The sequence below is a fragment of the Petaurus breviceps genome, unplaced genomic scaffold, assembly GCF_028583685.1.
Source record: "Petaurus breviceps papuanus isolate PSGF00001 unplaced genomic scaffold, PetGlider_PUasm1.0 91133, whole genome shotgun sequence".
NCBI lineage: Eukaryota > Metazoa > Chordata > Mammalia > Diprotodontia > Petauridae > Petaurus > Petaurus breviceps.
Window position 1 is genome coordinate 10,142,902 of NW_027187419.1, and position 14,526 is coordinate 10,157,427.

General features: G+C 36.1%; 1 protein-coding gene across 6 annotated transcripts in view; it reads left to right on the forward strand.

Moving 5' to 3' along the window:
• Positions 1 to 14,526, forward strand: part of RDX (radixin) — a 142,530-nt gene that overhangs the window by 47,996 nt on the left and 80,008 nt on the right. For all 6 annotated transcript variants that reach the window (XM_069080098.1, XM_069080104.1, XM_069080102.1 and 3 more), the window contains exons 2-5: positions 892 to 950; positions 5,441 to 5,524; positions 11,567 to 11,662; positions 13,867 to 14,141. In XM_069080098.1, the coding sequence (XP_068936199.1) occupies positions 939 to 950; positions 5,441 to 5,524; positions 11,567 to 11,662; positions 13,867 to 14,141 (467 nt within the window). In that variant the 5' untranslated portion in view covers positions 892 to 938. The remainder of the gene's footprint in view (positions 1 to 891; positions 951 to 5,440; positions 5,525 to 11,566; positions 11,663 to 13,866; positions 14,142 to 14,526) is intronic.

A 14,526-nucleotide genomic window follows, 5' to 3' on the forward strand; every position in this document is an offset into this window, starting at 1 on the left:
TTTTTGGGAGGGAGACGACAAGGCAATTGGAGTTGTGATTTTGCCCAAGGTCACACAGCTAGTAAGTGTGTCAGGTGTCTGAGGCTGGATTTGAACTTGGGTCCTGACCCCAGGGCTGGTGCTGTATTCACTGCGCCACATAGCTGCCCCAAAGTTAAGAATTTTTTAAACAAGATAATTAAAACTACAGAATGGATGGGAGAAGGGGAAGCATTTAATTGAAGAAAACTTGTGAAAGTGAGGAGGAAAAGGAGTGAAACTTAGTTACAAGAAGAAGTGGAGGATCTTTCTGCTTGCTTGTTTATTTTTGGTCAAACTTTGGTTTATGCTAAATCAAATGATTGATCCAGGAATTAGTTACTTACTATACATATTTTGTGCACAGAGTTGATGTAACATAGATAATTTATCTTCTTATAAGTGTATATGAAGCAGCTTAATTTTGAGCTACACAGTAAAAACAGGTGTTCAGTTTGCAGTCTTTAACTTTCTCAGTGCAGCTATAGATCTTGTAGGAAAGCCTGGTTTAAAAAAAATCTGGATTTTAAAAACTGATAAGGAGAGAATATTATTTAACAGAAGGACCACTTTCTAAATTCCTTTGTCATCCAGTCATCAAGTATTTATTTATCAAGCACTTAGAATGTGCCTGAGACCCAAGCTCTGGGGATACAAAGGAAGGCAAAAACTAAGGGACAAAATCATAAAAGGACTGGGCATCTCAGTACACATCTGTAGTCTCTGCTACTGGCGAGGCTGAGGCTGGTGGATCACATAAATTGGAAGTTTTGAGCTGCAGTAGGGTTAAAAACCCATTGAGTGTCTGCATTCTCTAACATTGATGTTTGTTTATGAAGTTATTACTAACATCTTTCTATTTTTACTTAACAGATCCATTGAACTTGGAAAACTAAAAGAAGACACAAAGAGAAGTAAAAATGCCGAAACCAGTAAGTGTATCAGTTGATTTCTTTTGAACCTACTTTTACTAGGTTTTTTCCAGTGGAAGTAAATATTCCATTTCCATCATTGCTCAAAGTCTTATCAGATGTCATGAACTAAGGAAATTTGAATATAGTTATGCATTCAATTGGAATATAATTGGGAGACACTAGGAATAAACCTGTTTTGAGTCATCATTTTAATTGAATATTTAGATTATTTCATTTTTAAAGAATAAAAATACTTAATGTATTGTCTTATCCAGGCTTTTTTCCCCCAAAATTATTTTTATAAAAACTTTATAAGAGGAAAAGTTGTAGAAAGAGCATTGAATTAAGTCCTTGGTTTGAAACTTAGTTTTGCTACATGTCATTTATCCTCTCCAAGCCTAAAAAGATCTCACCTAGCTCACTGATAATGGTGATGATAGCTAGCATTTATATATGCTTTATGGTTTGCAAAGTGCTTTACAAATACTATCTCATTTTATCTTTATAACAACCCTGGGAAGTAGATGCTATTGTTATCCCTGTTTTACAAATGAGGGAACTAAGGCAAACAGAGGTTATGACTTGCCCAGGATCACACAGTAAGTGTCTGATTTGAAGTGTAAGTGCCAAATTTGAATTCCAGTCTTCCTGAGGTCCAGCGTTCTATCAACCACTTATGAGATTTTTATGTGAAACTGTACTATATGAATTCTGTTCAATAATCAGCAAGAATTTTTAAAGTATCTGTTATATACAGAGCAGTGTGTTAGGCTATGATGATAAAAAAAGAAGGAAAAAAATAAAAAAACAGTCCCTATCCTCAAAAACCTTATATTATGCAGTTAATTCCTCAAATGTTTGATCACAGAACTTCACCATGACTGGTGGCAACAACTTAATGATAGGGGTAATACAAGATTCTGCATTATCTTTCACTTTTTATGATGTTTCACCTATCCTTAAATCTGTTTATTTTTAAATCCCAGGCAAAATATCTTTTTTAAAAATATATTTTTAAACAAAAGTCTACCTTCTCTTCTTTCTACTACAGTGCTTCACCCCCAACTGAGCACGAAAGAAAAACAAAACCCCAGTTACAGACATATATTGTGAAACATATTTGCATTTGGCCACATTAAAAAAACAATGTCGGGGAGGCTAGATGGCGCAGTGAGTAAAGTGCAGGTCCCAGAGTCAGGGGGACCTGAGTTCGGTTCCGGCCTCAGACACTTAACACCCACACAAAAAAACTAGCCATGTAACCTTGGGCAAGTTACTTAACCCCATCTGCCCTCCAAAAGGCAAAAAAAAAAATACCCCAAAAAACCAATGTCATTCTGCACTCTGTGTCCCCTACCTTTATATCAGGTGACTCGGTAATATGTTTAATCACTTGTCACCTAGAATCATAGTTGGTCATTACTCTCATCAGAGTTCCCATTCTGGGCAGATTTCTTAAAATGTGAAATCTAGGATCTTATTTTTTTGTTGTTGTTAAAAACAAACTGTTGTGGTAGTCTAATGATTCTTAATTTTTTTCATCCTTGATTTGTTTTCCAAATCATTTGGGTTAAAATTATCTGAAATAAAAGGAAACTGAGGGTTAAGTTACTGAGCCATTTATGCTTTAATTTGCAAAACTAGCATTTGCTTAGGAAATTAGATCACCTGACCCCTTAGAAGTCTGAGACAAGGAATGATTTATAGAGCTGATTTTTATAACAAAAATAGAGGAATTAAGAGAAAATGATAGAACCTTGTTTTAAACATAATTTACTTGGACAAGGCAGGTCACCTGACTAGTTAGCTTGCTTCTGAACGCTCATCTCTTGGTATACCACTAAGGGCCCACAACTTCCTTACCTTGAACAGCAAGTCCCAGATACAAGTCCTTAACTCAAGCCACCCTGAAACTGTGTGTTAGGTAACAAAGTTGCTATTTGGCACCTGTCAGAATGTCCTTGTTAGGGGTTTAGGAATGTTTTGGTAGGGGTCTGGGACCTGCTCTTTCTTGCCTTTGTGCACGGTCTTTCTCTGTGTTGGAGTACTCCCCTCGCAGCATACTCCTGTCCCAAGTGTCCACAAATTTCTCTCTTGTCTCCCTAAGGGGAGCTAAACTGGAAAAATTATTCACTCCAACTTTTTCATGAAATTCTTCATCAGGATTTTGTCTGGTGATTTTTCCAGCTCTGTATGCAAGAATTGGTAGGGGAGAAGAATTCGCTCTACTGTGTCCTATTGCTTTGCCGTTTTGGTTTCACCTCTTCAAAATGTATCTCCCCTTCAGGCCTGATTAATTCATTCACTTAAAAATGATTATAATGGATAGAAGTATCTTATAGCATGGTCTCATGTAATAATACCAGAGGTCTGTGTAATGAAAGGAAAGATAATGCATTTAAAAGAAAGGTCTAACTGGGTTTGAAAATTTGAATTCTAGCCCCAGCTATACTGGTTATTACTATACAAACTTAAGTAAGTCACTTAACCTCTCTGAGCCTCAGCTTGCTCAGTCATAGATTGAATCTATTCCTTCTCTTCTTACCTCACAGTTGTGAGGATAAGATAAAATGTGAAAGCATTTTGAAAAATATTAATTATAATTAAAGAATACATGTATTCTTTACCTATCAGTACCTAGCGTATAGTAGATGCTTAATCTTTCCTTCTTCCCTTCTTACCTGCCTTCTTCCCTCCCTCTGCTCCATAGTTTTACATGCATTTGATCCTCAGAACAACCCAGTGAGGTACATAAGTACTAGCAGTATTATTATCTTAATTCTTTGTAGGGAGAAACTGAGGGTTTCTTTTCTTTAATCCTGGAGAAAAGGGATTTGTTCATGTTCACATCATATATATAGTAAGTTTTGGAGGTAGGATTCAAATATAAGTCTTTTGACTTCGGGTCTAGCTTCTTTACATTATACAGTAGTGTCTCAATAAAGAATTATTTTGTACTGCAAATGGCCTTTTAATGAATAATTTTGTAAATTAGGATTTGTGTGTCCAAACTTTAATATCTCTGCTGAATTTCAGTCCAGCTTCAGCAACCACCCCTTCACCTATACCTTGATATTCCATTGACATCTTAATCTTAGTACACTCAAAATGAAGTTCATCATCTAATTAGTTGGCAAGTCCTGTTGATCCTACCTCCATAGCATCTGACTCCAACCTACTTTTCTAGACTTGCTTTTTATTAGCCTCTTTAACGTACTCAGCACAACCTGCTCACTGTTCCCTGAAATGGATGCTCTAAGCCCTTGTGCACAAAGGCTGTTGCCATTCCTGGAGAACATTCTCTCCCTCTTCACCTTCTCTTAGAGTTCTTAATTTCATTCAAGGCTGAGTTTCTATTCAAAGCCTTTCTTGAATTCTGTGGTTGGTTAATATTCTCCTATTTCCTTAGTAAAATATGAGGTCCTTGAGACTAAATACTCCTTTTTATGCTTTACCTTTGTATCTTCAGTTCTAGCCCAGTCAGTCAATAAACATGTATTAAGTGCCTACTATTGTTGGCCAAGCCTTGCACTAAGGTCTAGGGATACAAAAAGATGCAAAAGACAATCCGTGCCCTCAGGCAACTTGAATTCTAATAGGGGATGGGGTGGGGCGAGGGGGAAAAACAAGCCAATATCTATGAACAAGCTCTATATAGGATAAATAGGAAATAAATAACCAAGAGAAGGCATTAGAATTGAGAGGTTGAGAAAGTCTTCTGTAGAGTATAGAATTTCAACTGGGTCTTTTAAAGGAATCTAGGGAATGGAGTAAGCAGAGATAAAGAGGGAAAACAGTCCAGACATATGGGCAGCCAGAGAAAATGTCTGGAGCAGAGTCTTTTAATGAAATTGCCAGGAGACCAGTATCACTGGATTAGAGAATATGTGTTGGAATAAGGTGTAAGAAGACTGAAAAGGTGGGGGGGGGGGAGGAGAGAGAGAAGGGGCTTTGAACACCAAACAGAAAATTTTGTGTTTGATTCTGGAAGTGAGTTCTTGAGTAGGGGAGTTGACATGGTCAGACTTATACTTCAGAAAAATCACTTTAGTGGCTGAATAGAGGATAGATTGGAGGGGGGAAGAGACTTGAGGCAGCAAAACAAAATGAGTATAAAAGAAGTTTAATGTTGTAAGTTTTTAGCATTATACTTCTGAAGTTATTAAAGATTAATACTGCACTAAAACTTTTGAGACACTGTGTCTCTGAGATAGTAAAGAGTTAAAACTAATTCCACAGAGATTATTAAATGCCAGCTATGTGCAGTGTTCTCTATTAAGCTCTTGGGGAGATACTAAGATATGTAAGACAAGCTTTTTTAGGTAGGGAGCCTACATAATAATAGAGGGACTTAAAATTTAATTTAGTAGCATGTAGTTTAACAGTTCTTTGCCAGTTATAAAAGTTTGTCATATGAGTAGCTTTATAAGAGATAAAAGTACTTATTTAGTCCAGTATTGAGTAGAAATACTTTTTCATTTTGTTCACTTTTCTTTTTATTATTACAGATCAATGTAAGAGTAACTACTATGGATGCAGAGCTGGAATTTGCTATCCAGCCCAATACAACTGGCAAACAGCTATTTGACCAGGTAAATTTATTATCCAAGTATATTTATTTTCACTATATGACTTTTAATGGATTATATCAAGTGTTTCTAGATACTATTTTCTATCTTTTCATTGTATACTCATCATTGACAATATTGTTTATATGGTATGTGTATTTTTTTTTACTTTATCAAATGCTTTATTAACTTCTAGTTTACATCATTCATTTCCGCAAGATTTTGAGTTACAAATTTTCTCCCCATTTTTCTCCTACCCACCACCCCAAAAGAACGATCCCACTGGATATCCCCTCCTCCAATCTGCTCTCTCCCATATTTTCCCCTATACCCCCTCCGACTTTCCAGTAGGGTATGGTGGATCTCTATGCCCCAGTGCCTGTATATCTTATTTTCCAGTTACAAATAAAATAATATTAATAATAGTATATATACATATATATATATTTTTTAAACATTTGATTTTAAAATTTTGAATTCCAGATTCCTTCCCTTCCTCCCTTGTCACCCACCCTTACTGGGAAGATAAGCAATTCAGTATAGGTTGTACACATTAGCTACAGAAAACATTTCCATAGTGCATATATTTTAAAGACTGACTATATTTCCCTCCCTCCTATCCCACCTCCCACTTGTTCTATTCTCTACTTTGATCCCATCCTTTTCAAAAGTGGGTGCTTCCAACTTCCTTCTCCCCCAGCCTGCCCTCCCTTCCATCATCCCCGCTCTCATACCCTTCCCCCCTACTCTCCTGGAGGGTGAGATACACTATTTAGTGTGTATATCATTCCCTCTCTAAGCCAAATTCAATGAGAATAAGGTTGACCCATTCCCTTTTGCCTTCCTGTTCTTCCCCTCCATTGTTACCATTTTCTCTTGCCTCTTCTATATGAGATAGTTTACCTCATTCTGTCTCTCCCCATCTCCTTTCATTATATTCATTTCTAACCTCTTAATTTCACCTTTTAAGTATCATCCCTTCTTACTGAATTGGTCCTGTGCCCTCTATCTATGTATACCTGTAAACATATATATATATATATATGTATATATATATATATATATATACATACACACACACACTCACATATGTATTCATACGCCCATATACCCTCCTATATAGACGTGTGTGTGTGTATGGTATGTGCATTTTCTTGTTAACATGAACATTTTTAATCAGTGACCATCTGGGCAGTACTTCTTTTATCCTTCTTTAAATTTTAATTATGTAGGGCAGTATATATTCACAAAATGAAATTTAAAGCATATTTATTGAGTTCCTTATGTGGATTGGATACCACCAAAAAAAAGTGCTGTTAATTATCTTTTTTTAAATGTTATTTTCTGCTTAGTCACTACATTATTACATGTGTAATACCTATACTTTGAGCCACCTAGATGGTGTAGTATGTAGAGTGCTGCACCCAGAGTTAGGAAAACTTGAATTCAAATCCAGTCTCAGAAACTAACTTTGTGACCCTGGACAAGTCATTTAACTTCAGTTTCCTGAGCTGTAAAATGAGGATAATAATAGCACCTACCTCTTATGGTTGTTGTGAGGATCAAATGAGACAATATATGTAAAGTGCTTAGCACCTTGCCTGCCTTATAGTCGGTGCTTAATAAATGCTTGTTTCCTTATCTTTCATGGACATCATTCAGCAAGCTATTTTCTTTTGTAGTTTGCAGTATCCAAGTCTTCCATCCAATCCAGATAATGGTGACTATCCTATATTGATCCTGAGGTCATTTGTACTTCTTTCTCAAGGAATTCAGTATCTAATTTGCTGTCTTTCTCTCTTTTCCAACTCCTGCCCTTATACTAATGGACTTTAACATTCTTGTTGACACTCCTTCAGTCTTCCTAACTTTTCAGATTCTCAGTCTCCATAATTCTTTTTTTTTTTTTTTAAAGCAATTGGAGTTAAATAACTTGCTCAAGGTTACATGGCCAGTTATTTTTGTGTGGGTGCCGAGTGTCTGAGGCCGGAACCGATCTCAGGTCTCCTGACGCTGGGGCCGGCACTCTTACTCATGTGCCACCTGGCCGCCCCTAAGCAATTGGGGTTAAGCAACTTGTTCAAGGTTACACAGCCAGTTATTTTGTGTGGTTGTTAAATATCTGAGCCCAGAACCGATCCCAGGTCTCCCGACTCTAAGGCCGGCACTCTTACTCACTGTGCTACCTGGCCACCCCAATAGGAGCTTTGTAAGGTTTTTTTTTTTTTTTTTTTGTTTTTGGGGGGGCAATTGGGGTTAAGTGACTTGCCTAAGGTCACACGGCTATTTTTTTTGTGTGTGTATTAAGTGTCTGAGGTCGGATTTGAATTCGGGTTCTCCTGACTCCGGGGCCGGGGCTCAATTCACTGCACCACCTAGCTGCCCCTCCATAATTCTTAGCATCTATTCTTCCATTCCACCTTAGCCACAAATGTTCACATACTGGATCACCATTACCCAGAAATGTTACATTTGTCCAATTTAAAACTGATGTTCCTCTATCTGTCCATTATCTTTCTATTTCTTCTTTTGCTGCACCTTCCCTAAACCCATTCTTTGCCTTTTTTTGAAACTTCCAAACCCTCTAACTTTCACTAACTTTCTCAGGCCATTACCCTGATCTGATTTCACTTCCTTCCCTCTCTGTTCTTGACCTGATAGTTAGCTAGTTTGTCTCAGCACTGCCCTCTTTCTTTGCCTCTTTGTCCTATTTCCGCTCATTTTTTGCCAAAACTCAGCCATGAATTAGTCCTTCCATCTGAATCCTCAGTTCCTACTAATATGCTGCTGAATATGAGGAAGTCACACACACACACAGGAAGACCTTTCTGATGAAGTACATTATAAATTAATATCATTCATCCTCAACTGGGCCTTCATTGCAGTAATGCAATTCTTTTATTTTTTATTTTTTCCCCAGTCAATTCTCTTACTCTCCACAAAAACTTTTCTAAATCTTTTCTTTCTCTCTTCAAACCCTCTCTGTCTCAACTGTATTATACTGAGAAAACTAGAATAATGATAATATTTAGCATTTATGCAGTGCCTTAAGTTGCAAAACACTTTACATATTATCTCATTTGAGCCTCATGATAACCCTGGAAGGTAGATGCTTTTCTTACCCCATTTTGCAGATGACAAAAATACAGCACAGAGGGTTTAAGTGACTTGCCAGTCACTTAAGTGCCAGTTAGTAAGTGTCTGAGGCAGGATTTAAATTTATGCTTTCCTAACTTTAAGTCTAGCACTGTATGCACTGTGAAACTTAACTGCTTCACTGAGCTACCATTGTTATAGTACTTCTTTCTTAAAGTTTCTAAAGCACTTTGCAAATATTCTCTTTCCTTTTCTTTTTATCTCAAACCCCTTTGACATCATCCCCCAATGTCTCTGACTTTTCCTGAGAGTTCTCTCAGAATAAGGTGACATTTCTTTTTTTGTAAGACCAACTTATCTACAGGTGTACCTGATCCCTTCCCCTTGTGTTTTCTCCAGCAGATTGTAACCTTAATCTCCCTAATCTTCAGTCTCTCTTATTTACTTGTTTCTTCTCTCATGACTTCAGATATGCCCAAGTATCTTTCTTCCTTTAAAAAAAATAATCTTTACTAGACCCTACCTGTTCCTTCAAGCTATTGTCTTATATATCTCTTCCATTTCTCTGATGAATTCAGAAAGAGCTGTCTACATTCTTTGCCTGTGCTTCTTTTTTCTCACTCTTCATCCATTTTCAGTGTGATCCCTACCTTATTCAACTAAAACTACTTCCTTCAGTGTTACTAAGGATTTTCTAGTTACCAGATCTGATTTTTTTTTTAAAGATCTTATCCTTCTTGATCTCTATGCTGCTTTAAACATTGTTGACTGATTTCTCCTCCTGGATACTTTATTTTCTCTGGGCTTTTGTGACACTACTGGCTCCTGGTTCTCCTCCTATCTGCCTGACTATTCATTCTCTTACTCTTCTTTGCTGATTCTCCATCCATATCATCTCACCTAAATGCACATGTTCCCCAAGGCCCTATACTAGGCCCTCTACCTTTTCTCTATATAGTCTCTCAGTGAACTCATCATCTCCCCCCTGGTTTAATACTTATTCCTAAGCTTCTGACTCCCAAATCTACATTATCCAGTTCCAGTCTCTCACCTGAGCTTCCATTTCATCACCAATGATCTTTTAGACATTTCAAACTGAAGGTCCTGGAGCAATCTTAAACTTTAATATATCCAAAATGGAACTCATCATTTCTCCAAAACTTGCCTATTTCTGTTTATAGCACTATTCTTCTTTTTTCTTTTGGAGGGGGGCAGGCAAGACAATTGGGGTTAAGTGATTTGCCCAAGGTCACACAGCTAGTTAAGTGTCATGTGTCTGAGGGGGATTTGAAGTCTGGTCCTCCTGATTTCAGGGCTGGTGCTGTATTCACTGTGCCACCTAGCTGCCACAGCACTATTCTTCATCTTCTTCTTCTTCTTTTTTTTTTTTTTTTTTGCTTTTTTGGAGGGGGGAAGGCAGGGCAATTGGGGTTAATTAACTTGCCCCAAGGTCACTTGGCTAGTAAGTGTTAAGTGTCTCAGGCTGGATTTGATCTCAGGTCCTCCTGACTCCAGGGCCAGTGCTCTGTTCATTGTACCACATAGCCACCCCCCAGCACTATTATTCTTAACACTATCCCAAACTTGTAATCCTTGTTATCCTGCACTTCTTAATCTCCCTCATTCCACATATCTTCTGATTTTCCAGAAACACAGTCTGATACTCTTGCCCCCAAGTAAACTCAAGTATTTTTGTCTTGCCTTAAAATCAAATGTAAATTCCATTGTTCCAACTTAAAACTCTACAAACGTGGCCCCAGTCTATCTTTCCAGCCTTATTGCATATTATTCTCCTTTCTGCACTCTGTGATAGAGCTAGCTAGTCATTCTCTCTGTTCCCCATGCAAAACACTGTGGCTCCTGTTTATGTGCCTTTGCACTGACTGTACCCCATGCCTAGATGAACATCCTCACTTCTGCCTCCTAGAATCCTTTTCTTCCCTGAAGATAAAGCTCAAGTACTACTTTCTCTATGAAACCTTTCCTCACCTCAACTGCTATAGCCTTTTCTTTTTCATCAAATACCTTTCATTTTACTACTTTTTGTTTATTTGTATTTAGAAATTTATTTGATATGTATTTAAGAATGTCCTCGTTGTTTCTGATAGGTTTGTTTCATTTATCATATTTATTTTTCTGTACCTAGCATATAATAGGAGCTTAAAAAAATACTTATTGGTTGATTCCTTTGTAAAATTTTGCTCTATATAATCCAGCAAAAAGCATAGATGCCTACTATGTGCAAGGCAGTGAGGATACAGAGAGAAAAGTGAAAAACAGTTCATGCCTTCAGGGACCTTATGTTCTACTTATCAATCACATATAAACAGCTGATTAAATACAGAATAAAATGAGGGAGAACTGTATCTGTGAAATAAGTGCCTCCACACACTGAGAATCTCATTAGCAATAGATTTGGTGATAAAATGTACAGCAACACATGACTTGTGACTTGGAGGTATAAATTATATTTTGTAGCTTTCCTTTTAACTATATCATGAAAATTCAGTCTTAACAAGAATGTAGGTGTGAATACTTTTGTAAAGCACAGGGCATTTTTGTGCTGTGCTTAATGCCTTTACTACTTTCTTATCTCTTAGCAAGTTTGTTTTATAGCAAATATTCTTAAATTCAAGCACATGTATATCCATTTAGAATTCTTCAAGCAGTTTTTGAAGTTTTCAGAGTCCTGAGCAAAGGAAGAAGTCAGGAGGGTTTTTTCAGAGCACAGAGCTACAGAAAGCAGTACAAAATTTGACACAACAAATCACAATTTCCTTAGCAGTTATATTCATTGCATATTATTCATTGCTGTTTTGAACATTGTGATACACATTTCTAAAGATAGAGCATTCCCTCTCTGTGGTTGAAAGTACAACCTTTTTTGCATTGAACCTTCAAAGTAAAATGTTATCTAGATCTACTGTGAATGATCAATTAATACTTCTCTGTTTCTCTCGTTTTTTTAAGGTGGTGAAAACAGTTGGCCTGCGTGAAGTCTGGTTTTTTGGACTGCAATATGTAGATAGTAAAGGCTATTCAACTTGGCTTAAGTTAAATAAAAAGGTAAATTATATGCAGTGATTATGATCATTATAGAGAGAAAGCTAGCTGTAGTGCTTAGAGTGTCATACTTGGAGTCAGGAGGACTCATTTTGAATCCTGCCTCAGACCCTTCTAGCTGTGTTACCTTAGGCAAATCATTTATCACTTCTCTCAACCTTATTTTCCTCATATAAAAAATGAATACAATAGTAGCATCTACTTCATAGGGTTGTCATGGTATTCAAATTAGATAACATATATATATATAGAATGCTTGGCCAACTTTAAAGGGCCATGTAAATGCTAGCTGTCATTATATGTTTACTGTCAGTATTTTAGAGTATCAGCACCTTGTGTAGGTATAACTCATTTTTTATGTGAATACAAGTTGTATATTTGTCCCTCCCAAACTTGTCCACAACCTAAATACTACTTATATTGTGTTCTGGGGAAAAGGAAAAGCATTTATTTATATAGTGCCTACTAAGTGACAGGCACTGGGCCAAGTGCTTTACAAATAGTATCTTATTTGCTCTTCACAACAACCCTGGGGGTAGGTGCTCTTACCCCCATTTTACAATTGAGGAAACTGAGAGAAACAGAGGTTAAGTGACTTGCCCAGGGTCACATAGCTAGTAAATGTCAGAGGTAGGTTTTTAACTTCAAGGAAGTGTTCGAGCTCTGCTTGGCAAATCAATGGTAAGTCCAACAGTCACATAATAGAGAGAAAAAGGGATTAGGAATTTGTAAGATGGGCAGTCAAATCACTGATATATTGATCTTTACATATTTTTCTAGAATTCTGTTTTTTTTTTCTTTTTAGAGTAATGTCTCCTTGTTTTATTGTTTAACTAGGGTTGGCTGTGTTTGCAAGTATATCTTAAATTTATTTAAGGCCTTTTGTTAATATATTTTTTAAAGTGTCATAGTCATTTCCCTGTATTTTTCTTCCTTCTAAATCTCTTTTGTAAGAAATTAACTGACATAGCAGCTGCATTTCACAGTTCAATTTAGTTTATATGCAAGTAACTATTTTTGCTGCTGGAGTTATAAAGATATAAAATATTATATGTATATACTATTGTCTTGATCCTCCTGCAGCTTGTTATCTAATGAAGAAATAGGATATGCAAAAAAGTTTGATACAAGTATAATGTGATGAGGGCAAGGGAGAGCTCTCAACAATGTATTTGAATAGAATTGGAGGAGGGAGAAATCATTTTTAGCTGAGACTATAAGGTGAGAAGTTATCTTCATGAAGGAATTTTTGCCTGTGCTGGGCTTTGAATGGAGAGAATAAATTCACTCAGGAATATGGAAGAAGTATAATGAGTATCAGTGTCAGGCATTATGGCAATATAAATGGAAGGGGTTGGATGCAAGAAGTGTTATTGAGATATAATCCCCATGATTCAACAGCTGATTAGACAAAGGATATGAGGAGGAAGGGCATTTAAAAGGACTTTTATTAAAAAGTTATCCAGCCTGAATATTTAGGAGGAGCCATACTACGATAAATAGAAATAGGCAAGTTGGGAGGATAGGCATGTTGGACATTGGTAATTGGTTGAGTTCAGTTTTGTATGTGAGTGGTATGTTGAAATGGTTGTGTCTATGAGGCAACTGGAAACTCAGGACCAGAAGAGGATTAATATAGATTTGGGGAGTTATTTATATAGGGAATATAATTAGATTATCTAAGTGCATATTTTTCATATGGTAATGGAGGAAATTATTTTTTCACTATACGTCAATATATGTTTTTTTTTCCATTTAAAGATATTATTTTAGGGATTGAAACCTCTATTTGGAGTAAATTGTTAAAAGTAGTTGCTTTAAAATCAGTGTCTTGAAGTTTTTTAAAGTATAATCAACTTTGCTTTAGTGAGTTATGCTATTTTTTTTTTCAAATTTGCTTTAGGCATCAACATTGCATACTAGAAAGAGAAAAAAATCACTAAAAGTTATATATCCAAGTCACTAGAAACAGATTTTAAATTAAGTAAATTTTTAAAAGTAAGTAGAATTAAAGATTTTGACCATAAATAGATGAATCTTTAAGATAAACTGACCAAAAGAATATGAAAGGCTGCTTTAGAGCTATACTTAGAACTTTCAGAATTCTATACTATTTCAGAATTCTTTCCCTTAAATATACATGCATAGGGATTTAGATGATAGTGTAAGATTTCTGCTATTGGTAATATTCAAAACTACTATTTAAGGTAACACAGCAAGATGTAAGAAAAGAAAATCCTCTGCAGTTCAAGTTTCGAGCTAAATTCTTTCCTGAAGATGTATCTGAGGAACTAATTCAAGAAATAACCCAGAGACTTTTCTTCTTACAAGTTAAAGAAGCAATCTTAAATGATGAAATATATTGCCCCCCTGAAACTGCTGTTCTTTTGGCTTCCTATGCTGTCCAATCTAAATATGGAGATCATAATAAGGAAATTCATAAACCAGGCTACCTGGCTAATGACAGACTCTTACCTCAACGGTAAGTGAACAATGCATTTTTATTGTTTTTTTTTTTAATTGTTATTAAGGTCTTTTGTCTTTAATCTTACCTTCATTTTCAAATATACCCAAGGAACATGGTTCATCATAATTACATCATTTTGTTTCAGTGGTTTTTATTTATTTTTTTTACATTTGCATTGTTAATGGACATTTTGTACATTGTTGATGGATGCCTTTATGATGTCACCTGTAAAAGCCTTCCAGAGTTGGTAAATAAAGTTTTTCACATCCTAAATTTTCACTAAAATTGTGACTAGGTTACTCTTTGGAGTAAGATGGTCTGTATGGTAATTACTTAGGGTATTTCTCCCCAGATGACTAATGTATGTTGTTTCACAACTGGATTTTATAAATAATAATCT